The 25850-nt window shown below is 41.5% G+C and overlaps 1 protein-coding gene across 5 annotated transcripts in view; it reads left to right on the top strand.

Annotated features, from left to right (window-relative positions):
- LOC102313568 (CBFA2/RUNX1 partner transcriptional co-repressor 2) overlaps window positions 1-23508 on the top strand; it is a 39027-nt gene extending 15519 nt beyond the window's left edge. Inside the window, exons 1-11 of one of the 5 annotated variants that reach the window (XM_005929740.3) lie at window positions 2713-3127; window positions 13129-13287; window positions 13476-13717; window positions 13810-13899; window positions 16019-16203; window positions 16297-16550; window positions 18153-18238; window positions 19082-19274; window positions 20648-20716; window positions 20877-21067; window positions 21620-23508. In XM_005929740.3, the coding sequence (XP_005929802.1) occupies window positions 13155-13287; window positions 13476-13717; window positions 13810-13899; window positions 16019-16203; window positions 16297-16550; window positions 18153-18238; window positions 19082-19274; window positions 20648-20716; window positions 20877-21067; window positions 21620-21961 (1785 nt within the window). In that variant the 5' untranslated portion in view covers window positions 2713-3127; window positions 13129-13154 and the 3' untranslated portion in view covers window positions 21962-23508. Of the gene's footprint in view, window positions 1-2712; window positions 3128-7172; window positions 10897-13128; window positions 13288-13475; window positions 13718-13809; window positions 13900-16018; window positions 16204-16296; window positions 16551-18152; window positions 18239-19081; window positions 19275-20647; window positions 20717-20876; window positions 21068-21619 lie in introns of those variants that run through there. The other 4 variants (XM_005929741.3, XM_014335978.2, XM_042223983.1 and 1 more) reach the window with 4 other exon arrangements.
- The last annotated feature ends 2342 nt before the right edge of the window (window positions 23509-25850 follow it).

Genomic DNA, 25850 nt, shown 5'->3' with positions numbered 1-25850 from the left:
AGATAGATAGATAGATAGATAGATAGATAGATAGATAGATAGATAGATAGATAGATAGATAGATAGATAGATAGATAGATAGATAGATAGATAGATAGGACAGGGACATGGTTTCTTTCCAGTTGTCTGTCCAAAAACTGCATAAAGGGGATTGTGTGAGAACCACTTTCTAAAATGACACATTATAGTCTTGTTAAGCCTCCCTGTGCCAACAGACCATCCATACATCCATCCATGTAATCAATAGAATGGATGTATTCGCCTGTTTCATCTTCTGCCTACCTTACTTCTCCAAAGAGCTTTTTGGGTAATGTAGCACACAGCTTTGTATATTTAGTATTTATATGCAAATCATTTATCCTTCAAATGTCCTATTATGCTCATTTTCAGCTCTGTATTTTTATTATACAACAGCTCAAAGTAATCATTTTTCTTGCACTGAAACAAATCATTTCGCCTCTATTGCTTTTAAGAACACTCTCGCCTGAAGATAGCTGTCTTTTATTTGGCGAACCCTAGAAAAAGAATGTTTATAAAGCAAATGGCATACACTGACCAAGCTTTGGCTGTGTGTATTAACCTTAACATAACCTTTTTCTGAAAATATTTATGTTGGTCAAATGTGACGTTGCTTAAATTTGGGCTTTCAATGAGGACTTTCAAGCCAATAATGGTGGAAAAGACTAAAGACCATGCTTGTACATCTAAATCAGTTAGTATCTGATATCTATCACTGGCGTTAGCTCCTCCAGTATGTGCTGCCATCACGTACTGGTAACAGTATAGCTTCATATGCTTGGGCTTCCTAATTTCCCCACCTTTTCACCCCCTCTCTCTCCCTTTCTCACAACCACCTGGTCTTTCCTCTGAGCCTGCTGACTGACCAGATGCACCCTGAATAGAGCAGGCCTTCTACAACAGAGGAGCAGAGAAAGAGGTTATTAAGGGAGAATATTCAGTACAATTTAGGTTTTGACAGCCCACAGCAACATCAACACCCCCAGTGAAGTCTTTTATGACTGTATAGTTTACTATAGGTACATTTCTTTTCTGTGTTTACTTGATCTTAACAGAAACAACTGTGGATGATTGCTGTGTAATAATGTGGCTATATTAAAACTGGCTCTTGTGGCTGGTTTTGACTGCTATGTGTTTGTAGCAATTCTTTGATTCGAAAACTTCACAAAAACTTCAATCAAAAAGCCTTAAAAATCTAACATTTGAACCATGTTTCACTGAGAACATTAAAATTTGTCCTTCAGGGTCCTGTTCACTCTTCTGTGGACCTGATAGATTGCAAATTGTTCCATATTTAGAAGTTGTTTGGGGAAAGTCTGGGGATAGTTCTATTAGAGTTCAACACACATTGCCTTTCTTTGTGTATGTGTGAACATCCTTGGCTGGATCGTTAAGTTCACCTGTCTGGTTTAAATGCACAGTCTCATTATTTTGCCTTGTCAAATTGATCCAAAACCCATAGAGTGGGTTAAAGTGGTCTCGAAAACAGAAGGTAGAGGATGTGTCTTTAGTTACATTAAGAGAGCACATTGCACCAGTTTTATGCTCATTACACTGACTTCCAGAACATTTTAGAATTCATTTTAAAATCTTAGTACTGATTTTTAAAGCTTTGAATTGTGACGCTCCTCTCTATATTTCTGATCTTATAGAACCTTACACTCAGCCTGAGAACATCTAATCAAAGGCTGTTGGTAGTCCCCCGAACACATTTTAAAACCAGAGGTGATCTTTTACAGCGATGGCCCCCAGGTTGTGCAATTCTCTCCCTCCATCTTTACATTGCCTGGATTGTATTTATTCCTTTAAACATCATCTTAAGACTCATTTATTTAGACTAGCTTTTAACTAGATTTGTGCTGTATGTTTGATTGTGCTGTGTTATGTTTATCAGTTTTATATTATTGTGAAGCACTTTGTGGTTTTCATCCTGTGAAGAGTGCTATATAAATCAATCAAAGTACAGTAAAGTAAACAAAAACAAACAAACTTGATCTTTTATTTAACTGATCATAGTATTTCACATGAGAAAAAAAATATTAAAATGAAGTGAATCCAGGTCATATTTTCTCTGGGTATGTGTAGACTGCCCAGCCTCAGCTAGGCACAAATATCTTAACCTGCTACTTGTCTCGTGCATAAATCAGGCAGTGATTCAAGTTTAACTCAGTCAAAATGGAGAGCAGAGGACAAGAGAGTAGAAGAGGAAAGAAGAATAACTCATTCATGCTCATCAAGTGCTCCTCAGTCCATTTGCTGGCAAGACGAGTTGAGCTGGCTGCATTAAGGAACTGAAGAAAAAAAAAGAGGGCTACACCGAAAGGGTTGAAAAGGGGAGGGAGGGTTGTTAGTATAAAAACATTTTAAGAGGAGATCCCCACTCTCTTGAGGGGGTGGGAGAGAGTGTGCCCCCCACTTCTACACATACACACACGCATGTACTTTTGTCTTGCTTGGCACAGCCTCTTGTTTAGCCTTTAGGTGCCAAAGCAATTAGTTATGTTAATTGCAAGGTCCATTGCACTGAATGCAGGTTGAATGGGGCCAGTCAGCAGTGGATGATTGGCCAGGATCCACAGGGGAAGGGGAGTGGGGTTCGGGGAGTGGGGGTTGTGACGTTGCTGGAACACTCGACCCATGAAAACAGAGGATGGGACAGTGTGTGGGAAAATAGGGGAGGAGCTAGAGGTGGAAAAGAGAGATTGAGAGGGTGGGAGACAGAGCTTGAGAGAGCAAGCGTGAGAGAGGACGGAAATTCAGTCAGCAAAAGAGAGAGAATTAAGTAAAGCAGCCGTGGCGGAGTCGGTAGCAGAGATAGTAAGAGTGATAGAGAGAGCTTCACATGAGCGAAATAAAAGTAAGTAAGAGTGCGTGTAGTGCAGTGTTCGCTGGTCTGCTCGGTTATCTGTCTCCATCTGGGTGCCATCTGTGTCTTTGGCTCTGGCCTTCACCACACTGGGGCTCACATATGTGGGAATGCAAACACATGCCTGACATATGAAGGTGCGGAGTCACAAGAAGGGACAAAAAGCAAAGGATAAGAAAGCAAAACCCCAATACTGCAGCTGAGTTTCTCAAAGGACTGAGTGGACTCTACACTAGAGTGGAGGTAGGACTGAGCGTGTTCCAATATCAGTTTGTGTTTTTGGAGGATTTTTGTGTGTTTGTGTTTGTGTGTGAAAAATGCCTTGTTTTCACGAGTGAGTGAGTGTGGCAGATAGTCCACTTTATGTGCCTAGTTTGTGTGTTTCTGTGTGTGTTCCATCCTAAATCCCAGAGCTGCTCTGTGCTGTACAGATGGTGCCTCATCCTTATCTCTTCATCCTTGTTGAGTGAGGTAGAAGCCTCTTTTACCTGTGCACAGAAAATGTCTCCTGCCATATGGGCAAAATATTAATTGCCTTTTAAAAAATACTAATTTGTACTTATGTTTAGAAATATTTTAACATTTAACCAAGACTGTGTGGTTTGACTTTTCTTAGAGAAACTACAATAAACAGAACATTTTTGCTCTTCTGTTTCACATTCACCATTCTCTTTCCTTACCTTATTAGTGAAATGTATGTTTGTCCTATAGTTGCTTGTCTCAGTATGCAGGAAAAAAAAGATAACTACTATGAGAAAAAAGTTGCAGCATTCCCCAAAATTGGTGCAATGGAGCCAAATGTGTTCTTCCACAAAGTTTAATCTAGCTGGATTGGCTGTGATATCTGGAGCATACTTTTTTTTCCCTCTGTGGGATTCATGTGTGAACAGCCAAAACGGCAACCTCAACCAGATTTCTTTTTAAAAAACTGAGCAATTAGAGTGACTTTGTGTGTGAAAGGGGCTTATCTCTCTCAGCTGTCATTTCCTCAGATAGTAATCAGTTTTTCCACATGGCAAGCAGAGCAGAAGAAACTAGGTGAAGAAGACGTGTGCATCTGCTGTACAGTATCCCAGACATATGGGAAGAGGAGGGAAACTGCTGTGTCTGTCTTTCACGCTGTGCCTGCATGTTACACTCTGACATCAGTGGAGACGTTGATACTAGTGCAAATGTCACATTGTTGCATTGCTGTATATTTTGTCTGAGTTGGCCTTTTACAGTGCCATGCAGGGGATGTGTTCATGTTTCTTGTGCGCGGGGAGGATCTGACTGGAGACGCAGAAAGAGAAAAGGCAGAGAGACCTGGCCAGTGTCACACCAGACCAGGCCAGTTCATCGGGGAGATAGGAGCGACTAATTGTCGGCTGCACAGACTCAAACCAGAGACCCTTGTCTGGTCTGCTGGACTGTGTCATATTCCTGACAACAGGCACCGTGCTGTATCTGTGAGTTAGTGTATGTGTTTGTGCAGAGGACATTCAAGCTTCTTTTATTCAGAAATTTGATCCCACTTACATTCATTCCTGTTGAGCAGTTATAGTTTTTGTCTTAAATTTATGTGGCTTTGAAGTTTTCGATTGCACACTTCACAAGCGTACAGTATTTTTGAGTCTAAGGAAGTGAACGTGTCTCCATGTGCGTGCCAGGTGTCTTGCAGACATTGTGTCTGCTGAACTACAAGGTTGCTTGCCTTACAGCTTTCTGAAGCTTTTTTTCTTCTGACCTCAAACCCAGCTGAGTTTCTCTGCCAGAAGCAAAGTAATACATAGAGAAACAGACCACCATGACCCTTGCGTACTACAGAGAATACCCCCTGTTTCACCATGCGTATATACACACAGAACAGAGCAGCTGCTTCAAGAGTTTGCTGCAGGAAGTGCTCTATTAGTTCCAGTGGCGAGGTCTGTGATATCTGGCCCCAGGGGTTCAGTGAGACCGTGTGCTTATGAATGAATTTGAATGTTCTTGCTTATATGTTTACGTGTGTGGACACGAAAGGGTCACATCATTTAATCAACCGAGACTATGCAGTCAATACAAGTAACAACCCGGAGTGTTAGTGGGTATCGAGAGACATTTTAGCATCAGTAGGCACCCCCACTCTGGCCGTCCTTCCTGTTGCAGGCCAGTGATATTGTAACTTGTCTCACCTTGCAAAGTGCGTTATTAAGAGCTCTCCTCCAGTGGTTCACTGACCTGAGAAACCCAGTCGGTGACCCATGACAAAACCTTTATTCACTGGGCTGATGTGGAGAAGAAGTATCAACATCTAATTAATACGCTGTAAAATTGCGTAAGTAGTAGTTTTGGGTTGATATATAGTGACTTTGAAAATAGAAGATTAACACTTGTATTTTCAGAGTTGATGAAAGAGGTGGCATGTTACCAATAGTCTGTACGTAGTGCAGAGGACTAAATCACTTGGCTCAACGTGACTAAAATAGGTGCCAGGTCAGGGTATGGCACAGACCTTGTTTTTTGTTCAGCAGCATTACCTTCCTTCTCACATTGCATTAAGTCATTTCAGTGTTAAGCTGAAATGTCCAAGACTTAAGCATGAGGGCACACAGACGGACACCACTTTTCTACCCGCCCTAAAAAAACGGCATTTAACTTGTACAAATTTTATGGAAAGATTGTGTAATTTTCCAATTCTAAACCCAAAAGTCAAAAAGTGATACTCAAGAGAAAAAGAAGAAGAAATGCATTTGCTGTTTTGTTAGGTGTGTGGGTGGACAAGCAATGGGTGGCGTTGCCTCTCTCCATGAATTGTCTGTCATAGTCATTATTTTCTCCTTTCTCTGGCTTTCCACCCCCCATCTTTGCCTCAGTCTGAAGAAGTGTGGATGTAAATGAGAACATTTCACTAACAAAAACAGTCTTTTGCCTATTGCGATTTGGTTGAGACTTTAAATCACTCTAATCTACATTTTCCTTCCACAGCATTTTCTGTTGCAGCTACAGTACGCTGCATATTTTCCCAAGATATATAATAAGGAATACATTGTGTTCTTACCCATATGTTTGCTAAAACCATACAGTACTCATACACAACAATAACACTCATCAAAACACACCTCAGCTCACACGTTTACCCATCCTCCATTACTATCATTGTCTCATTCTCCACATTGTTTTGAGCACAGCCGGCCTCTTTGTTTGACTTATCTGTCTCTCTCAGCGGCTGTTGAGCTCTGGTCTTTTATACAGCTGGGCAAAGCCTGCCCACAGCTCCGTGTTGTTGTTGTTGTTTTTCTTTTATGGTACTCAGCTTTGAGTGATTGGATCGCCAAAATCCGAGTGTGACAGATTAGTCATCTTCATAGTCAAGGTTTAGAAAAAAGTAGATTTTTACTACAGTTGTGCTGCTTTCAAGCATGAACTCCAGAAAATGTTAAGAGAGAGTCAGGTTGGAACATGGTCCAGAGTTGTCCTTTCTCACATGTCCCACATTCACTAGCTGAGAAATCAGTGCACGGATACTAAACGGTCCAAAATCCCACAGATTTTTTTCCTGGAAGCTTTAAGACGTTTTAATCCGGCTTTATATTTGTTTTGTAGTTTTTTTATGGTTTGCTTGTGAACTAAGCATATTACTTCCTTTTCATGTGTTTGGCCAACAGTATGTTTTTGAAAGCAAGATCAATGCTGATCCATTTCCTTCTTAGCATTTTAGGATTAATGTATAAAAAAAATCCATAAGATTAACTTAAACACGAACCCCAATACTAAGCCATTGTACCAGCTCTCCCAGTCTCGGTCAAAACCTGCAGTTTAACTTCAGCATGCCATGTGGGGATGTAACATCTGGTTGGACCTGAGCCGAGGCCATAAAGCCTCTGACACCTGGTCCAAAACAGGCCAGCCTTAATGTTAGCTTTGTTTTCTTGTGTCTAGAGCTTGTATTTTTGTTTTATGGATTACTGTAACTTACTAGTTCAATGTGTGCTTTATTGTGCACACGTGTGTGAATGTATGTTAATATGGATTTGAGATCTTCATCATGAAACATGTACAGTGGGTGAGAAAATGGGGGCTACGCAACTTAATTTTTATACTGTCATGCTTCCATGAACATTACCACTGATTATATTCCACTTGCTGGTTTTGAGTTTGAAGACTCATCAGTCTCTTGATGATTGATGGGCAGGCTAACCAATTAGTTACAGAGAGGTGAGAAGGGTTGTAACCAGATAGGCAGATAATCCACTGGGCTCAGAGAAGGCTGGCTGGTGTGTGTGTGTGTGTGTGTGTGTGTGTGTGTGTGTGTGTGTGTGTGTGTGTGTGTGTGTGTGTGTGTGTGATTGACAGATTTGAACTGTCCTTGTAGTGCCATTGTTGTTATTTGTGTGGTCATGTTTATATGCGCCCTGGGCAGGCAACACCTGGTGAACAGGGCTAATACGCACACACAACGCACGGACAGGATGACACAAATACACTTAGAACTCTATACTCTATACTTTGGCCCAGATGTGTGTCACATTCATTTAACCTATTGATTATGGAAGCTCGATGTGAGTATTTCCCAGATATATGAGTATTACCCTTCATGCAAGAATCTTAAAGCAAAAATAACAATATTTGCATTCATTAGTGTCTTCAGTGTCTGAAATACCTGGGCATTAAATATTTGGGCTTTCTAAAAGAACTTAACAGCAGTATAGGTTGAAGTAACTTATACTGCTCTGTAAAAGGTGTTTGCACCACATTAAGTCAAAGGAGCTAGGAAAGAAAAGCGTCTGGACTTCTTTAAGTTGCTTGAAGACGTTTCACCTCTCATCCTAGAAGCTTCTTCAGTTCTAAGGTCAAATGGTGGAGAGTCCCAGATTTACCAGAACCTTCACAGACATATGCACCACATTAAGTTTCTGCCTTTCTGATCCACTGCTATGTTTTAAAAAAAAAAATCTAACAGCAATCAGTGACTGCAATGTGGTGTGTGGTGTTTTCAAGTGTTTTTAAGGTCAGCAACTTCAGATCCCATCCAGTCAGTCTTCTCCCTGCGGTCTGACCTCATACACATGGACACTGTGCATATTGTTATCCAGCCTCTGCCAAACCGCCTCTGCTTCCAGCATCACGTCACTGTACCTCTTTTTACTGCTCATTCTTAGTTTTTATAGACAACTTCTGTCTGCCTTGCTGTCCCCTCTTTTTCGTTTTCCTTTTCAGTTTGCCACTAAGTATATTTCCATCCCAGAGTTCCTTTTTTCACTATGTGGCACGCTGGATTACGGTGGTGTTTTTGCAATTATCTCTCTGAGTGATGAGGATATGCGAGGGCTTCTCTCACCATCAGCCTGTCATAGGGACATGTGATAAATTCACTTCGGAGACATGTCTGTGCTTCTTCATATGTGAGAATGAGAGTACTTTTTTGTCCAAAGTCATTCCTCCTCCTTCTCCTTACGTCTACAGCTTTCTTTGCTTTTTCCCTGTACTGTCAACCTTGCCACCTTCCTATCGTTCCCCTTCCTAGCAGAGTTGGAAGCAGAGTGTTGACATTGGGTTTTATCCAAATATGTAGTCTACGAGGCTGGAAGGTGGTAATGAAAGCCAAGAAAAACAGCCTGGCTCTGAGTCTAACAACCAGGCTTGTCCTTCTGATGAAACCAAAGGAAAACAGTATTTTCTGTCCTTGTTATTCCTTTCCTCCCATCCTACACCTCTTTCCTCGCTCTGCTTGCATCCTGTCCTTTTCTATCTCTGGTGCTTCTGATTTGCAGACTATATTCATTGTCTCCCTCTGTGCTTTATAAAACTCTGTGTGAAAATGTGACAAATATTACATTTTTAATGTGGGAGCCATTTTGTCAGATGCTAACTGTGACAAAGTCACTTTACTGTTATCGTAAAGGGCTATCCAGGCTTTGTTCTATAGTGGGAGTAAATTCAAATTTAAAAAGTCTTCTTTTTTTATAGATGTCAATTTTAATAGTCTAAAAAAATACATTTGTAACATGTGGGTCTGCGATTTGTTACATGGAAGCAAGGCATCTGTGTTGCTGCAACAGTTGAGGAGGTGTCAGTCCCAAGAGGGTAATAATGTAAATGAAGTTGATTAAAGCAGAGATGATGTCACCTGAGTTTCTTCATCTCTCAAACTGGATATTATAAAATACAAAGTCACGTAACTCGTTGTTTGGCAACAGTATGGCACTGAGAGGGACATGGACTATTATCTATTTTAAAAGTGGATGTGGCTGTGTGCGGGTGTGTATGTTGCTTCATGTATCCTTGTGCTGTGTGTGTGTGTGTGCTTGTGTTTGTGTGGGTGGAGGTCAGAACGGAGTGCAGGATAGAGGAACAGATGTGCGCTGTATTGTGGCTGTGTGCGCGGATGGACGGGGACCAGGTGCAGCCTTTGTCTCTCTAGCATTTAAGTCCACTCGCTCGCATTCAGCTGCCTCGTGCCTCCCCTCCCCTCTGTGCACCCTCCTCCTTCCTCCTCTCCTTGGAGGGAAGGCAGAGATGTGTGTGTGTGTGTTTGTGTGTGTGGGCCGGGCTGCCTTGGCTTAAAGGAAGGGTTTGCAGCAGTCCCTTCTGCCCCCCCTTCTCTCACAGGTGACTGTTGGAGGTCCCAGCTGGCCAGCTCTTGGCCGATTAGATCCATATGGTACAGGAGGAGGAGGAGGAGGAGGAGAGGGAACCTGGTTAATTTTGAAATCAATTGCTTTCCTTTTTTTTTTTTCAAAGTGTTTCACTGGTTGAATACTAAGCCTCTGTCAGTTGTTTAAAGTATGTGTTATCCTTTCACTTCAGGACTTCGTAGACTAGAATTAGGATTGCAGAAATACGGCAGCATTTTGGAAGATATACTTGTGCGCTGTTTAATTAAGAGTTACAAATGTCATTTCGTGTAGTATTTTTTTTTTAGCCATGCTTGGGACAAAATGTAGAAAAGGTTAAAGGAAGCTAAGCACTGAAGTTAGAGGAAAATAGGGTTGTAGTTACTCCGGTTCTCTTGCATCTGTTAGATGTCACTGTCACCACAAAGGTTCTCACTTTGATGAGACTTATAAGATGCTATATTTATACTTTTTTTTTAGTCAGATGAGATGTGAGGCACTGTCATGCAAAACTAGGGTAATAAGCTTGACTTTCTTTCTCATAGATAGTACGCACAGCTGGGCTAAACCTCCAAAAAACATCCTGTTGATGTCTTCTTGTCTGACTCATGATAAGAAAACTAAATATTTGACAGCATTTCTTGAAAAAAAGAATTCATAGGGTTATTTTCATGTGCGTGTGTTTGCGTTAACATGTGTGTGTCTTGACCCTACATACTTGTATCATTGCACATGCCACAAATTTTCTTTGTGCTCACTGATAAATTAGTTCGGTCTGTGTTACATCTTCTCTCACCTCATCTACGGTGACAAGACAGAGAGCAGTGTGGTTCGAGTACACACACCACCGCACAGCGGCACACACACACACATGCTTCACAGCTGCCAGCCTCTCACAGGGAGTTTAGACTTCAGAGTTAAAACATGAGCTTAATAAACCCTTACACTGAACCCATTTATTTATACACCACATCAAGTGTGATTTATTTCTGTGGACTCGTTATAGCTTATCCATCCCGTCTTTATGTAAGGAGGTCGATAAATGTTCTCGAAAGTGTATTTGTCTTTTCATTTGCAATTTCATTAGTTAATGGATTGCTTTTACAGCGGTGGCTCAACAGGAATAGTCACATTATGTTTCTCTATCCCTTTCCTCTCTTTCTGAGCCTCGTTCTGAATCATCACTTGCAGAGGCAGCAATTAAAGTCAGCTGAATGTTTTAATGCAGATGAGCGTCACCTGAAGCTGAACAAACAAGGAACACCTGGCTAGCAACAGCAGCCATCACTGCAGATGCATTTTATTTTCCATCCCTGTGATAACAACTGTTGTAGAAAGCAAACACTTAAGGTCAGGAAACTTTCAAGATTGTAAAATTATGGATTATCTTATTTGTGCATGAAGACGTGAGACAGAAAAACAGCAGCACAATATGGTGTGAGTTTGACATGTAATCCTTTTTGGTTATATCCACCAGAAATGAGTTGATGGAGTACCCAGTTTTATATTTTAGTAAGCACTGGTAACAGTGCTATCTGCTTTTTTCAAAAGTATTGCCTATTCATTGTGGCATTTCTGTGTAATCCTGTTGATGTGTGGTGAGGAGCTTTGTGTACCTTCCCTTTGTTGCATTAAAGCAAGGATGACAGGTGGCATTTAGACCAGACAAACACCCCACATCCTCCTCTAAGCCAATATTCACCTGAGTTAACATTAGGCCACTTTGTGCACTCTGTGCATATGCGTTTTGTGGCTGCTGTGACAGCTGCCTCCCGAGACAGCCCTGTGACTATACCATGGACTCAGGTGCTCGCAAGCCAGATGAAGTCATCTAGCTATGTGTGCTGTCTAATTGACAAGCAGAGGCAATTCTCTAAGGGTTGTCAGGAGTACACGCGCACACACCTGATGTCTCCTGCTTTGGCTGTTACCTCTGGCATGGCTAACAGCAGACTGTGCCACATCTTAAGATTGCATGAACCCTGCTGCAGCTTTGTTTCTGTTGCATGCTCAAAGGTCATGCAGTAAGGAATATAAATACAATATGTTGCTATGTTTACATTCTGCAGAATTATGCATGCCTGCCAGTTAAAGTCAAACACAAAATGGTGCTTACAAGTATGGCAGTCAGTTTGGATCCAAACTACTGTTCACATCCAGTGGTTAATGGTTCATAATGTGTCAAAGAACTTGGGAATACACTTCAAGCTGAATTCTCCAATCCTGGCTTTTGTGTACGTATGAAGTTGTTTACTTGGTAAGAGTGTTGACACTGAGGCCATATGCCCCGTTGATTCTGTTATTGAGATGTCAGTCTAATTTCCTGGCCATACGGATGGAGTGTGCGGAGCTTTGGAGCCGGTGTGTGTGTGTGCTGCAGGCTGCTTCCTGCAGTGCACTGGCAGACCGCGTGTGTGGTGGGTACGGCAGTCCAAATGTCTGCGTAGATCCCTCCTTCCTGCCCCCTATGTTCGTGAACAGGTGGAGTGATGGCAGGCAGGCCACGGGGGCTGAGAAAGAATGAAATGGTACGAAGGAGAGAGTTTTAAGAGGACTGCAAAACAGAAGGAAGAACAGTCAAAGCTGTATAATGAGTTGCAGACATGACAGATGAGTTGCACAGGGCAGATTGAGAAAGTGCGAGCAAAGGATGCAAAAGAGATTTGTTGCCAAAACTTGAGGAAATTTGCACTTTTGCATTCAGATCCATTTGTTTTTGTAATAATTCTGCATGTTTTCACATTTTTTGCACTCACAACAGTACCTTTTATTCATTCCGTGGGCTTCTTTTCAGTTTTCTTTGAGTTACCTACTGACAGCTTAAACCTTTTGACTTAAGCCTTTATAAACCCGGACCTCGTGGCTGAAGGCCATCCAGAGTTCATAGCTGTGAAAAAGAAATAAAGGGTGCTATTGAGTCCAAAGCCCTAAAACCATGAACTCACATTTAAAAGCTGCTTTCTGCTAACCTATGACCTGTGAGACCATGCTTGTCTATTAATTGTCAATTCTTGAAGCTGTTAGAAAAGTCTGATCCACTCTAAATGGAGACGGGATCTGGCCCTCATGGTTCTCGAAAAGACAAAGACAGCTTCTGATCCACATCTCCCCACCACTACACCCCCCATTACACTTTCTCCATAGCCCTTATCTGGTGGTCTCATTCAACGTCAATAGCATATTGAGAAGTTGCATTTAACATTCAAAAGCTTTGTCGATCTTGTTAGTAAAGCGTGAAATAGCCCGTCCCTTTTTCTCTGTCTCTCCTATTTCTTGGGGAGCTCAATGAGGAGGCATTCTACTCCCACACAATGGCCTTCTTCAGAATTTCTTCTGTTATTGATCTGAATGGGTGAGAGTGAGGGGCTAAACTTCAGACATCTGGCTCTTTGATGGGGGCAGGGTGGTTGGTGCCCTGGCAGTGTGTGTTGTATCATGCAAAGTGGGTTGAGGAGAGGGGGCTGGGCATTGTTGTTGTCTTTTGTAACAATAGGCATGACGCTTTTGAATTGATTTAAACAACTGAGCTAATGGGGGGTAAAGTTAAAGTGGTGCTTCTTTTTTTAAATTTTTGTGGATGTCATAGCAAGTTACAGTTATTTAACTTTGGTTCACTCATATAGACCTGCTGGTTTCTGATGCCCTCACTACCTCCTTTCCTCTTTGCAGACAGTAGAGAGAAGAAGAGCCCTGCCATGCCCGGTTCTCCTGTGGATGCTAAGACTCATTCCAGATCAGCCCCCAGCAGCAGCGCCAGCTCCACTATGCCACCCCTACCTTCTGTCAACCCCAGTGGCCCACGACCGGCCTCTTTTTCCACCACAGCATGTAAGAGTAATAATTAAATCTATACTTAAAGAATTTCTCTCATTCTTCCAGCTTGTCTTTTTGTTTCCTCTTCAGTCTTTGTTCCTTTTCACAAACCAAAGTTGTAGACAAGCTGGAGTTGTAACCACACTCAGCAGGGTTTATTTTGATTTCTCTTCTCTTCATGTTGGTTTTCCGTCCTTCCCCAGTGACCAATGGGAATCATCATTCCCCACCAACACTGAATGCAGTGCCATCTCCACCACAGCGCTACAGCAATGGACCGTCCTCTTCCTCTTCCTCATCGCTGGCTAACCAGCAGCTGCCAGCCACCTGTGGGGCACGCCAGCTGAGCAAGCTGAAACGTTTCTTGACCACACTGCAGCAGTTTGGCAACGACATTTCTCCTGAGATTGGAGACAGCGTCCGAAGCCTAGTTCTGGCCCTTGTGGTAAATTCTATGATGGCATACTGAAGAAAAAAACAAGTCAACATTTTATAGAAATGCATTTAAATTAAACCTTCCCTTTTCTTATCTTTTAGAATTCAACAGTTACCATTGAGGAGTTTCACTCACGGCTTCAGGAGGCTACCAACTTCCCCTTACGACCCTTTGTTATTCCTTTTCTCAAGGTAAACATGCCTCCACCCCCTCCTTTTCCCATCTTTCTGTATTTGCTTTGTGCAGTTCTGCATGGAATTACTTCCCTTTTCTTTTCACAGCACTAGTGTTCTTCCTCCGTTGAGTTAAATGGTTTTACACCGTGTGGTGTAAAGTTGCCCATCAGATAGTTGCCTAAGTGTAGTTTTGTTAATTGAATTGGCCATTTCAGGTTCAAAGTAACCGTCAAGATTTACGTGTTGACTTGACAAGCAACAGATGACTGTGTGTTAACAGCCTCTTGAGCCCCTCTGTAACCAGGGAAGTCTGCAAGTGTATACTTTTAGTAGCTCCTCGCAGTAAAGCATCCCATAAATCTTGTATAACTGGACTTCAAGCTATAAAAATAGGCTTTTTTTTACACTTACTTCTTGGTTATCTCTGGAGCCCTTCCGTCTGTCTAAATCCTTGATTATAGTCTCTTGTGGACAGCTATTCATTCCTTTTATACTTCTTTGAAGTCCGCTGCCTGGGGAGCATACATATTTCGTGCATTGTGATGTAAATTTTACACGGACGAGTCCGCACAGTCACGAAAAACAGGCAGGCATTTGGACATCAGCATGCACCATCGCACTCAATAGGTGATGATAAAAATGTACATTTCTCAGACGTTTGCGGACACTATCTTACTTGCGAATGGGGGAAAAAGTTAAACAAGACTTTTGGTGGCTGAGACAAGAATGCTCTGTTTTTGTTGTTCTACTGATTTATTGCAATGATGTGGCGTTCTCACTATTTAATAGCAACTGCTGGAGTCTCTCTTAAGAGAGCAGTTGGGACAAGATCTATAGAAAATGTAGAAAAGACAGAGAAGTGGATGAGAAGGAGAGAGGGAAAAGTGGGAACTCGGAAGTGTGAAACATGCCTATAAAGTGTTCCCTTCCTTTTTTATGGTCTTCACTGCGCCATATGGAGCCGTTGTCCCGTTAAAAGAGCATTCAGCTGCCAAGGCGCCGCCAATCTAGCATCCGCCCTGCTGAAGCCCAGAGAACCCAATGCTCAACTGACACATAGCACATGTGTCCGCTAGCTGGGGCCCCAGGGAAAGAAGGGATGCAGAGGAGCATGGGAAACAGGAAAAAAAGGAGAGCCCAGGGATATTATAGAGAGGCGATCGTAAAGCAGAAGTGCCTGCGTCTATAGGGGAACTACAAGCGATACTGTAAGGATCAGCTCACTGAGGCATAGAGGAATGTTTGTTTCAATGGACAAAAAGAGGTCTTTGCAGAGTAGTAAAGTGATGTTTAATTAATACTATATGTAGTTTCAAATACTAAATAACAATAAGAGGTCAGTCACAAAATGAAAACGGCTGGTTATTTAGTTGGTTGCTCAAGAAGAGAGAGAGGAGGGAGCAAGGAAGTGGTGTAATTGCAAACACACTGAAGTCTGTTCCTAATTAGGGAAACGCAGGGAACAAAAGAGAGATGGAAAGATTGGATGGAGACAGTCCCAGATAAATACAAAAAAAAAAACTGAGGGGATGAGGAATTAGGGAGAAGTCTGTGTATCATTTGTTTTGAAATGTTTCTAAATTTCTAAGCCTCTGTATCATCACGCATACCTTTGCTGTGACCAACACATTATGCTCTGCACACATGCTGCTTGCAAGAGGTTCATAACCAACATCAGTTGCAGCTTAGAAAACTCTGATTTTCATTTGAATTAGGAAAGCCGCAGCCTCCTTGGAGGCAGCCGGAGAACAGCACCCAGACACAGATCTAGCCTTACAGCCAGACCCCAAGGAGTCACTGCCCCCCTTAAAACCAATTTTCTTCCAGCCAGGCGTCTTCCCCAGGAGGCAGATCTGCACTGTATCTGTTGGCTCTGTTGCAGCATGAACGTAGTCTGTCTAGGATAGTTCTGGTGTGTTTGGTCCAGATCTCCCCTCCTGTTTGTCACTATCAGGTTTTCTGGTGTTTCTCTCTTTCTGTCTGCATTCGTCTTTGAATGAGTAAAATCAATGCTCATTGATATAGGAGCGAGTAGTGGCCAAAGTCTACTTATACATGGGTTCAATGTGCTCTATGAAAATAACTACCTGCAAATCATAATCAAACTTAACAAGTATAATTTCTTTCTTGTCAGGCAAACCTCCCTTTGCTGCAGAGGGAGTTGCTCCACTGTGCACGGGCAGCCAAGCAGACCCCAGCTCAGTACTTGTCCCAGCATGAGCACCTCCTGCTAAGCACCACTCTGGCATCTTCTCCAGACTCCTCTGAGCTCCTGATGGAGCCTCCAGAGCCTGGAACCAAGAGACACAGCCCAAGCAGGTTAGATAAATGCATAAAAAAGACCTATAATACATAGAGTATATAGGTAAACAGTGAGAGAGCTACATTAAATCACTCCTGTCTCCCCCTCAGGGCTAAAGAGAACGGTTTCCGTGAACGCCCACCTGTAGCTATGGAGCCTGCCGCAAAGCGGATTTGCACCATCAGCCCAGCTCCCCGACACAGCCCTGCTCACCCATTGCCACTGACCGCCCAGCTTCACCCGACCCCTCCACCCTTGCAGCATTACGCCCTGGATGACATCGCAGCACCTCACATCCTGCACCGTGAGCACAGCCAACGTGTTTTGGAGATCCGCGAACTCAAAGACAGGCCACGACTTCCTGGTATGTGATGCAAACTCAGTGTAAGGATATTCCTGATGAACTTCATTTCTGAAGTTGTTTCCAGTCTACATTGTGGGTGATAAGGTGATGCATATTCAGTCTCAGTTGTAGCCTTTGTGACAGCAGTGAATAAGTATTGTAGGCATCCTTGTGAACCAAATATACAAGTGTGTAGTGTCAAACTTGTTTGCACATTTCTGTAGAACATCCGTACAACAGAACTTTATTGGCTCTTTACAGTAGTTTGAATGCAAGTAGCTGCTAACCATATTTAGAAATGAACATACTTGCATGAAGACAGATGCACACAAATATCATATTCTATATGTGATAATGGGTGGTCTGTGTGTTTGTGTAGGCAAGACCCATATATCTCAGGAGTCCACGTATGTATATAAACAGAGCCATACTGTCCAGGCAGGGAGAGCTGGATGTACTCTGGTGTATATCTAGCCTTCATTTGGGGCTTGTCAGCACTCAGTGGAAACATCGGTAGCACACATACACACATACAGACACACACCTTGATATGTTCCTGGTAGAGGTGCTGTGTTTATGAGTCCTTAGTCCCCTGTCTGACAGCCTCCCGACCGCCTGCCGCCACTTAACTCATAGGCACACACACTCACGCATAAACACATCAGTCCACACACTGGTGGCTTTGAACTGATGGACACTGATGAGAACCAGAAGTAGCGAAGATGTTGAGAAGGCAGTGTGCATGAGGGTATCATTGCTCTCCTAAACAACCCTTGTGTGCAGGGTCTTGTTGGTTCTTTCTTACCAAATTTTTAAGAGATTGTGGTTTGCATCTTCGTAGACAGCGTGGGTCTACTTGCATGAACATGTGGATGTTTTTTAGCCTCTGTGTGAGTACAAACTTGTGTGCAAACGCTGATTACTGTTAAATGTATTTGGATATTGCTGATGTCACAGTGTAATGACTGGATTTGAATCAGATTAGCTTTGTTTTTGTGTGTGTGTGCGTGTAGCCGTAATAGTCTACAATGAGTGTCAGAACGGCTGGTTGTGTTTAGAAGTGGAGCCACTCCACTCAGCCTGAGTGTCTCCCTACTGGAATGCTGTGAGCTCCAGGAGGGGAGGTGCTAAGGGAGACGTTTTGGGTGTATGTGAGTGTGTGGTTGACAGCTGACTTCCAGATGTGTGCAAGCTCTGGAGCTCTGGGCGCTGGGAGTCTGTTTTATATCACAGGGGTCTCTTTTTCACTTTCGCTCATTTTTTGTTTCTCACTGTCCCTTTATCTTCTTGCCTCTGCATGTTCACTTGTCCTCAATCAAGGCATGAACAAAAATAAAATAAATAAAACTCCTTTTGTCATCCTTAATTGTTGTGTGTTCGAGTTTTAGCTAATAGCCTCGATTTAGTACTTTTAAATTTGTTTAGTTTCTCATGGTGGGAAATGATAAAATTGTCTTTAAGTTTAATGTAAATATGTTTTTTGTAATTTTAACAGAAGCACTTATTTACCATATATAGACATGCGTAGGTGTTTTTGACTCACTGTCACTTGTGGCTTCTCTTGCATTAAGAAGAATGTTAATCATGATGGCCTGTGGTTTGTCTTGTGTGTGATTCAATCAGGCACTAATGGGGGCTACCGTGAGGAGCCAGTGGACCACAGACTGACAGACAGAGAGTGGGCTGATGAATGGAGGCATCTGGACCATGTAAGTCTGCGGACAGGCACCACTGGTGCTGTTGACTTTTGATACAGAAAGAATGTGATTTGTTTTACTGGGGTTTACCACTAAAGCAATCTATCACAGCTTAAAAGCACACATAATCGGCAGGCCAGAACTTTCTGATAAGACATCATTGGTTTATAAGCTGCAATTAATTTATTTGGTATGGGTTCAAACATTTTATTGAGGGTTCATTATTATTATTATTATTATTATTATTATTATTATTATTATTATTATTATTATTATTAGCTGTTAAGGGGAACTTAGACTTGCCATGATGTAGGAAATGCTCCCTCAGCAAGACACTTTTCCATAGGTACCTATTGAAATAATAGACTGTATGATTGTGTGATTTATTGGCAAAAAAGGCTTGTAGGTAATTTGAAGTAAAATATAAATATAAAGTCAAGAAAGGGTTATGCAATAGGTCTGTGAATGTGGACGTTAATGAGTTTCTTAATGGATTGTGATTAAGACATCCTGAACTACCTTTCCAGGAGATAAATGGTCAGGTTATTGAAAAGGTTACAAGAAGAAGAAACATAGCAAAGACACAAAAGTTTGCTGGGAAATTACAATTATTAACATAAGTCAATGTGTTTTAGGCATTAAAACAAGGTATTTATGTTTAACTGCTTACTGGGATGAAATTCTATCAAGTCAAGGAGATGGTTTGTGAAACTGGTTCTTCATTTGATGATATAAGTACTTTTTGAAACTTCAGACATAGCTATTAAATAGTTGCTTAATGATGTAAGATTTAAATAATTCCTCAAGTAGCTAAAAGCGATCTCAATTAATAAAATTTTGTTTGTCGTCATCAAGGTGTTGAACTGTATTGTGGACATGGTAGAAAAGACACGGCGGTCAGTGAGCGTTCTCAGACGATGCCAGGAGTCAGATCGTGAGGAGCTTAACTACTGGAGACGACGTTCGAGCGAGCAGGAAGACCCGCGCAAAGGAGGACCGGCATCTGCTCCATTCTCCAAGACGCACAGCCCTCACTCTTCTGAGTCAGGTGGGCACTGCTGTTTTTTGGGGTTTCGCTTTTGTGAGGGACCAATAACTTTTCATTGTTTACGCTTCCTGCTTTACTACAGTAAATGTTTCATGATTTTCAGAAAGAAGCCAAATTTATATAATGCTTGATGTTGCACATGCTCTAAACTTCACATTTAACCTGCTAGTAACATGTAACATGCAGAAGCCCAGTTTTTTGGGGGGTTAATTAATTAATTATCCCTTAACATCTACTATGTTTTGGGTGTTGGAAACTGCTTTAAGGATTAACAGTTCAATTCGGGTTAAAAGACTGATGTTTCCATTTCCTTTTAAAAGTGTTATTTATTGTGAGATCAGTTCATTAAATGAACTTTAGAATGGGTAAGCAAATGTCTTTTCTAAAGAAATATAACCATGGGTTGTTCACTCTGGGATAATGATGCTAGATAAACTACAAGCATTGTGAATAATAGCACATAATGATCTGGACATTCTGAGATTAATTTAGGCGATGCAAATGTCCAGTCATTTCTGTTTCATAGTCATTACATCATCTAGTGGTCATTAATAGAACTGCGCCGAAGTCACACGTCAGCGTGTTAGTGAGTCCATCCACAGTTAGTCCCTCAGTCTGCTGTGTACTGGCAGTGTTCTTTCTGCGTGCCAGCCTTGCCATCCCCCTGCTGCTCCATAGTCACAGACAGGTGCCAGGATTGGCCTCCGCCATATCGGCCACAGAAGGGCCGTCCTGCCGTCCTGCAGGCACAGAGACCCAGAGCTAGCTGACTCGCCAGAGCACCATCTGGGCTCCCAGTCGGAAAGCCTGCCTGCTTGCCTAGGCTTGGTCTGCTATAGTGGGGGTGTATAAAGGCTTGGTGAAAGAGAAGGGATGTAAATGAAGGCAAAAAGAGAAAGAGGTGGCGAGATCAGCTGTGAGTGATGGAGAAAGAAGCGGAAAAAGGAGATAAGAAAGGCAACAGTATTAGAGAGGCAGAGCCCAGTAGTGAGTTAGGAATGAATTACGATTCAGGGAGACAGATTTGAGGGAAGAAACAGAGTATTGACACAGCTTGATGGTCTGCATTTCTCTCCAAGCCAAACACATTCCTTTCTGAAGCTGTCAGATCGCAGATCCGTCCAGGACTCTGATAACTAACAATAACATTGGTTGTGTGGCCTAGATATTCGGAATTGTTTGCACCAGTGACAGAATAAATGTCAAGATGACAAAGAAACTATTACTGTCTGTCTATCAGGCCTTTTCTTTTATATGCCCCCATCACCTTCAAGGAGTGTCAGCCCCAGTATAAATAAATGAAAATAAATAAATATATGAAGTTTCAAAGCCCCGGCAGGTGCTAATTGCTTCCGTTTCTGCCTCCCCTGCAGACTCTCAGCGTGATTTTGCTCCACGGCCAGGCTCAGCATATGTTACAGATGAAATCTGGAGAAAAGCTGGTAAGAACATGAAACAAAATTAGTATAAAGACTCAACCAGTTGTTGCATTTACAAAGTAATATTTTGACACACTTAGCAGATTGCTGTGTGCTTTACTTATGCAAGTGTGCACAGTAAAAACAAGGTGAGCCCCACCTAAATCTCTTGTCTTCTCTATAGAAGAAGCGGTGAATGAAGTTAAGCGTCAGGCCATGGAAGAGGTTCAGAAAGCTGTAGCAGAGGCTGAGCAGAAAGCATTTGAGATGATTGCTGCTGAGAGGGCCAAGATGGAAAAGACTGTGGCTGAGGCCAAGCGGAAGGCTCAAGAAGATGCCATCATGGTCATTAATGAACAAGAGGACTCCAGTGAGGTGAGCAAGAACTGCAGAGAAACTACAGCAACAAGATGTGTGTGTATATATGTGTGTGTACATATATGTGTGTTTTATATGTATGTATGCATACACTTAAACTTCCAAGTATGCATAATTTAGAGTTACAGTCTTTTGGGCATTTTTAATAGCAATTACAGATTAATAGTGTAATAAAGCAATAACAGTGGTGCAAATGACTAGATTAAAGTGGAAAAAGGCACTGTGTTTATCGTGATGATTCCACACATAGATTTTTCTGAACATGTTGAAGGGCCTCACATGATTTAGTAAAGAGTCTATATGGGACTCGGTGGGAGGGCAGAAAAATTACTCAAAATGAATGCTTTAGTTGCTGAATCTGCTGAGACAGCTGTATGCATACAAGTTCACAATGATTACTATTGCTGCGTTTGCTTCTGCTGCCCCCAAATGGTCCAACAAATTACTGTAGTTTTGTTTTGTAAGGGGTTTATTTAAAAATGAAAGAATACAAATGCAGTTTGTACAAGTGAGAGATAGAAATGAACTATATCTTTCCTCTCTCATTAGTGTTGCTGGAACTGTGGTCGCAAAGCTAGCGAGACGTGCAGCGGCTGCAACGCCGCTCGCTACTGTGGGTCTTTCTGCCAGCACAAAGACTGGGAGAGACATCACCTCATCTGCAGCCCAGGACTTCAGGCTCAACCCAAACCAGTACCTGCAAGCAGAGTGGCTGCCGTGGCTACAGCAGCACCGGCCGCCACCGTCGTGTCTCCTGTTGGTCTGGCTGGGGTCAAAGTTCCTGACAGTGTGCCTTCAGTCTGCAGTCCAGGTGGGGAGAAGGCTTCAGTCGCTTCGCGTTCATCCACTCCCTCCACCCCTGCCTCGGCCCCTGAGACGAACGGACACTAGGAGGCAAAGGACCTTGGCGGTGCATGTGTCACCTACCCTCTTCAAAAACCGGGAAGAACTGAAACTGCAGCATGAGGGAACTATTTGTGGGTTAAGTTAGGATAACAGATTTTTCAACATACTCTTTGGCAGATAAAAAAGGACAGATTATGGATGACTGTTTGAGTGATATGTCAACTGGGACTTTGGCTTTGGCAAAGAACAGAAGGACTCCTCTTGAATGCATTAATTGGATGAACAGATCTCCCTAGCAGATGGAAACGTGTTTCTCATCGTCCAAAAACCAAAATCTTGGATGTGTGAGGGGTGGAAAAAAACTGATTGATCTCCGTTTGTTCTCTGGTGGCAGCGTGGAAGTTATGAAAGGGAGGCATACGAGAACAAACACAGGAGATTAAAGAACAATGAGGTATAAAGATATTTCCCCCCATGTACCAATATCCTCACTTTGATGTGTATAAATCTAAGCTTGGGAGGAGGTGGTGGTAATTGTAAACAGTGTAATAGTACCAGCGCTAAAACATCTGTCTTCGTCCTGTAGGAAAAATCTGACCGTAGACCACGGAAGAGCCGTCTCCGCAGCTCCGGTGTATACATAAATATTTGCTCGCCAATCTTGTCAGATTATCATATGTGTGAATGTGTGTCAAAGAGTCGTGCTGTCGGTGAATATTGTAAAGCATATGATTATTTTTGTCAAAGCAATACTGAAATATTGTTCAGGTATTTCAAGACCTTTGCATCACCAAAGTCGCTAAAGAGAAAGTTATTGTAATTGCTTGTAACTGTGTTTGTGAAAAAGAGATAATACTACACTAACGCCCACACGTCATATTTACTTTAAAAAAAAAAGTTAAACTCTGGTCATTACTTTTTTTTTGCCATTTCCAATCATTAGAAGGAACACAGGCAAAGTGATGGTGGTGGATCCAGTAAGCACAGAAACATTCAGTTTGGGCGTTTCTCTGGCTGCAATTTCACTTTGGCACTTGTTCATATCACCAGCTGTGTATGGCAGGTCAGATGTTGCTCAGAACACCTCCACCACTGTAATATTTGCATCAGGGGACAGGAGTGGTATGCTTTCCAGCACCGTTTCCAACAAATACAGGTATTAAGCTATGAAAACTAAATCGGTTTCACTTCAGCTGAAATTTTCACTGATGCTGACAACGCCGTGGTGAAGGTGCAGAGCGCTGACTCTGTCCCACAGAGAATCTCAGGAGCTTAACTGTATTTGTATGTACAGACCGTTCTTGTTCTTTTGTAACAATGAAACCTTGTATAACTTGACGGTTAGGTGAAAGTCAGATGTTTAGTGTGGAAATTTGATTTATGGTACTCTGCTGTTACAACTGAAACTTGCTTGTTTCCATGTGTTGTAAGATGACTTTGTAAAGAATATTATGAGAGAATGCCTTTATTTTGTGAGCCACAATTTTTCCTCTTCATTCTTTGAACATGTTTTTTTTGTTATGAGACATAACTTCATATGGAAATCATATCTTGACATGAAGTATGAAATAAAGAAGTAGAGTTACTTCAAAGCGTTTCCCTGATGTTTGTGCTCATTTTTAGAAATATGCAAAAAAAAAAAAAGTCTTCCTGGTAAAATGTGTCTATTAATAGAGGTGTCATATATACTCGGTTGACACTGAATTAAGAAATTCTCCTTTTTTCACATAATCACAATCAGCTGCAAATGTTAATGTACGATATTAGAGAGTAGTAGTGAATAAAACAGCTCCTTTGTATAAAATATGACTACATAAGTTATTTGGTCATGATATAATAAGGTATTTTTCTACAATTAGTCAAATAATAGATAATAATAGCAGTAATGAAGGTGCTAAACTGGAGTTCTGAGGTTCTTTCAAAAAGCTGCATGGCAGTGAATTTTACATCCTCTTTGTCTCTTTATTGAATCATTCAGTGAGTCCAGTTTAAAAATGCAAGACACATCTTTGAAGTCTGAAGGTACAAAGTAATGAAGTAAGCTCTTGGTGAGAACGGACTACTCTAAAGTGGGTTGAGTTAAAGTTCTGCCATGTATTATGTATAATGTTTTCCACCTTTGAATTCGATTAATATTCTAGTGATTTTACTGAAGAACAAATGTTGTAGGAAAAAAAAGTGATCACGGGAGATTGTGATTCGACGGTTTTGTCATTGTCACGTTTAAAGAAATGCAACTAAAAAAAAAACAAAAAACAGATTGATGCAATAACACACATTACCACAAGGTGGCAGTGTAATCCCTATGTTGATAGTGAAGCCTCTTGATTTCGGTTTAGAAGATTCGGTTTGTGGATGAGTCCATTGCAGAATTGTAGTTGTTACAAAAGTATCAAAAAAACTACTAAAAACATGCAAAATGTTGTTCGATATATTGCATATTACTAGGAAATAATATTTAAGGCCTAGAAGACAAAATGTCAGTTGGTCACTGCTCTCTCATCTTTTAACTAAACTCACTATTTGCAAAGCAGCTAATAAGCAGAGTAGCTGCAAGGAACACTGAAAAGTAAACTAAAAAAGTATACTTTTAATCCCACCACATTATATAAATCATATATTTCACACCTAAAACCCTTGCTTGACTGATGCTATGATCCTTATTGTCAAAGTAGCTGCAAGAACTAAATTATAGGCACAATATAGACAGTCTTCTTAACTGCTGACCTTCCACTAAGCAGGGATTTCTGTTCTTTTGCCTTGTCCTACTGACTTTAAGTATTAGTAGTAATAGTATGATTATAAAGAGATTTTGTTGCTCACTAGTTGAAAGAAAAATTAAACATTACCTCATCTGTACATGTAACAGGATGCTCAGTATATTAATTCCCAGTATAACTGGGAATCAATAAAGACGTTTATGTGTACTGTGTAGGAGCACTCCCTATTTAGATATGAAACTGTTTCCGCTGCTTCTGTAAATACTATTCTTTTGTTCTGTTTTGCATATCCAATGTTATTTTTGGACTAATTTTCCATGAGTTTCTAGCTCTTGCACTACAAGTATGCTAGAAGAAAAAGTAGAATCAGCAAGCAATCACAGTAGTGATAGTGTCAGACTGTTTGTGTACATGTGCCAGTCTTTGTTGTGGATAGAGGGGCATCTCTGTGTGTGGTTAGCTTGCTTCTTGGCTCTCTCACCACACTGTTGTAGTGCTTGTGGGGAGATACTGGCTTAATTATGTGTCTGGTTTCTGTCCCAACTTTTTGCCTGAGGCATATTAATAGAAGTCACTTAGGATTCATCATCTTTTTCAGAACTTTCCTTAGAGACAACTCACATTCCCTCCATCATATTCTGTCTGCCCTTTGATAAAATTTGCTAATGGTTTTTGACAGCACGCTATTATCAACACTTAGTATTGTTCAAGGTCAGCGGTGCTTTACAGTAATCTACTCGGAAACCCGTTTTTGTACTTTGCTAGTGCTGTGCTTGACCTGCATCAGCCGCTACATGAAATTTTGCTTCATATCCTAATCCATGTAAATCTAACTGCATGGGCTAATAAATTCCACTCATAGCAGAACCCAAGTGAGTATGAGTCTTTAAGTCAACGAGGACAAGTGACTCAGTATTTCAGAGGCAAGATGCCCTCTGAACACGTTACCTCCCACACAACCAAGTCTCCAGCTTGAAAGAAATGGAGATACTGAGGCATGAAATGGGACAACAGCTGCTGCATTTTCAACTTTGGCCCCAAGCCTAGGTATTTCTGAGCAGGTTACAGCTCAAGACGGCAGACATACACAACAAATGTACAATGATTGATGTATAAATCTGTGAAGACAATATTTTTATTTTTATGTAGAGCTTTTGTTTGTCTGTTTATTTTTATTTATTTATTTTATTTTTATTTATTTATTTATTTTGGGG

Source organism: Haplochromis burtoni, unplaced genomic scaffold (genome assembly GCF_018398535.1).
Source record: "Haplochromis burtoni strain Fernald_Lab_line unplaced genomic scaffold, NCSU_Asbu1 Contig_125, whole genome shotgun sequence".
In the NCBI taxonomy this organism is placed as follows: Eukaryota; Metazoa; Chordata; class Actinopteri; order Cichliformes; family Cichlidae; genus Haplochromis; species Haplochromis burtoni.
Note: the sequence above shows the minus strand (reverse complement) of the source record. Positions and strands in the feature narration are given on the sequence as shown.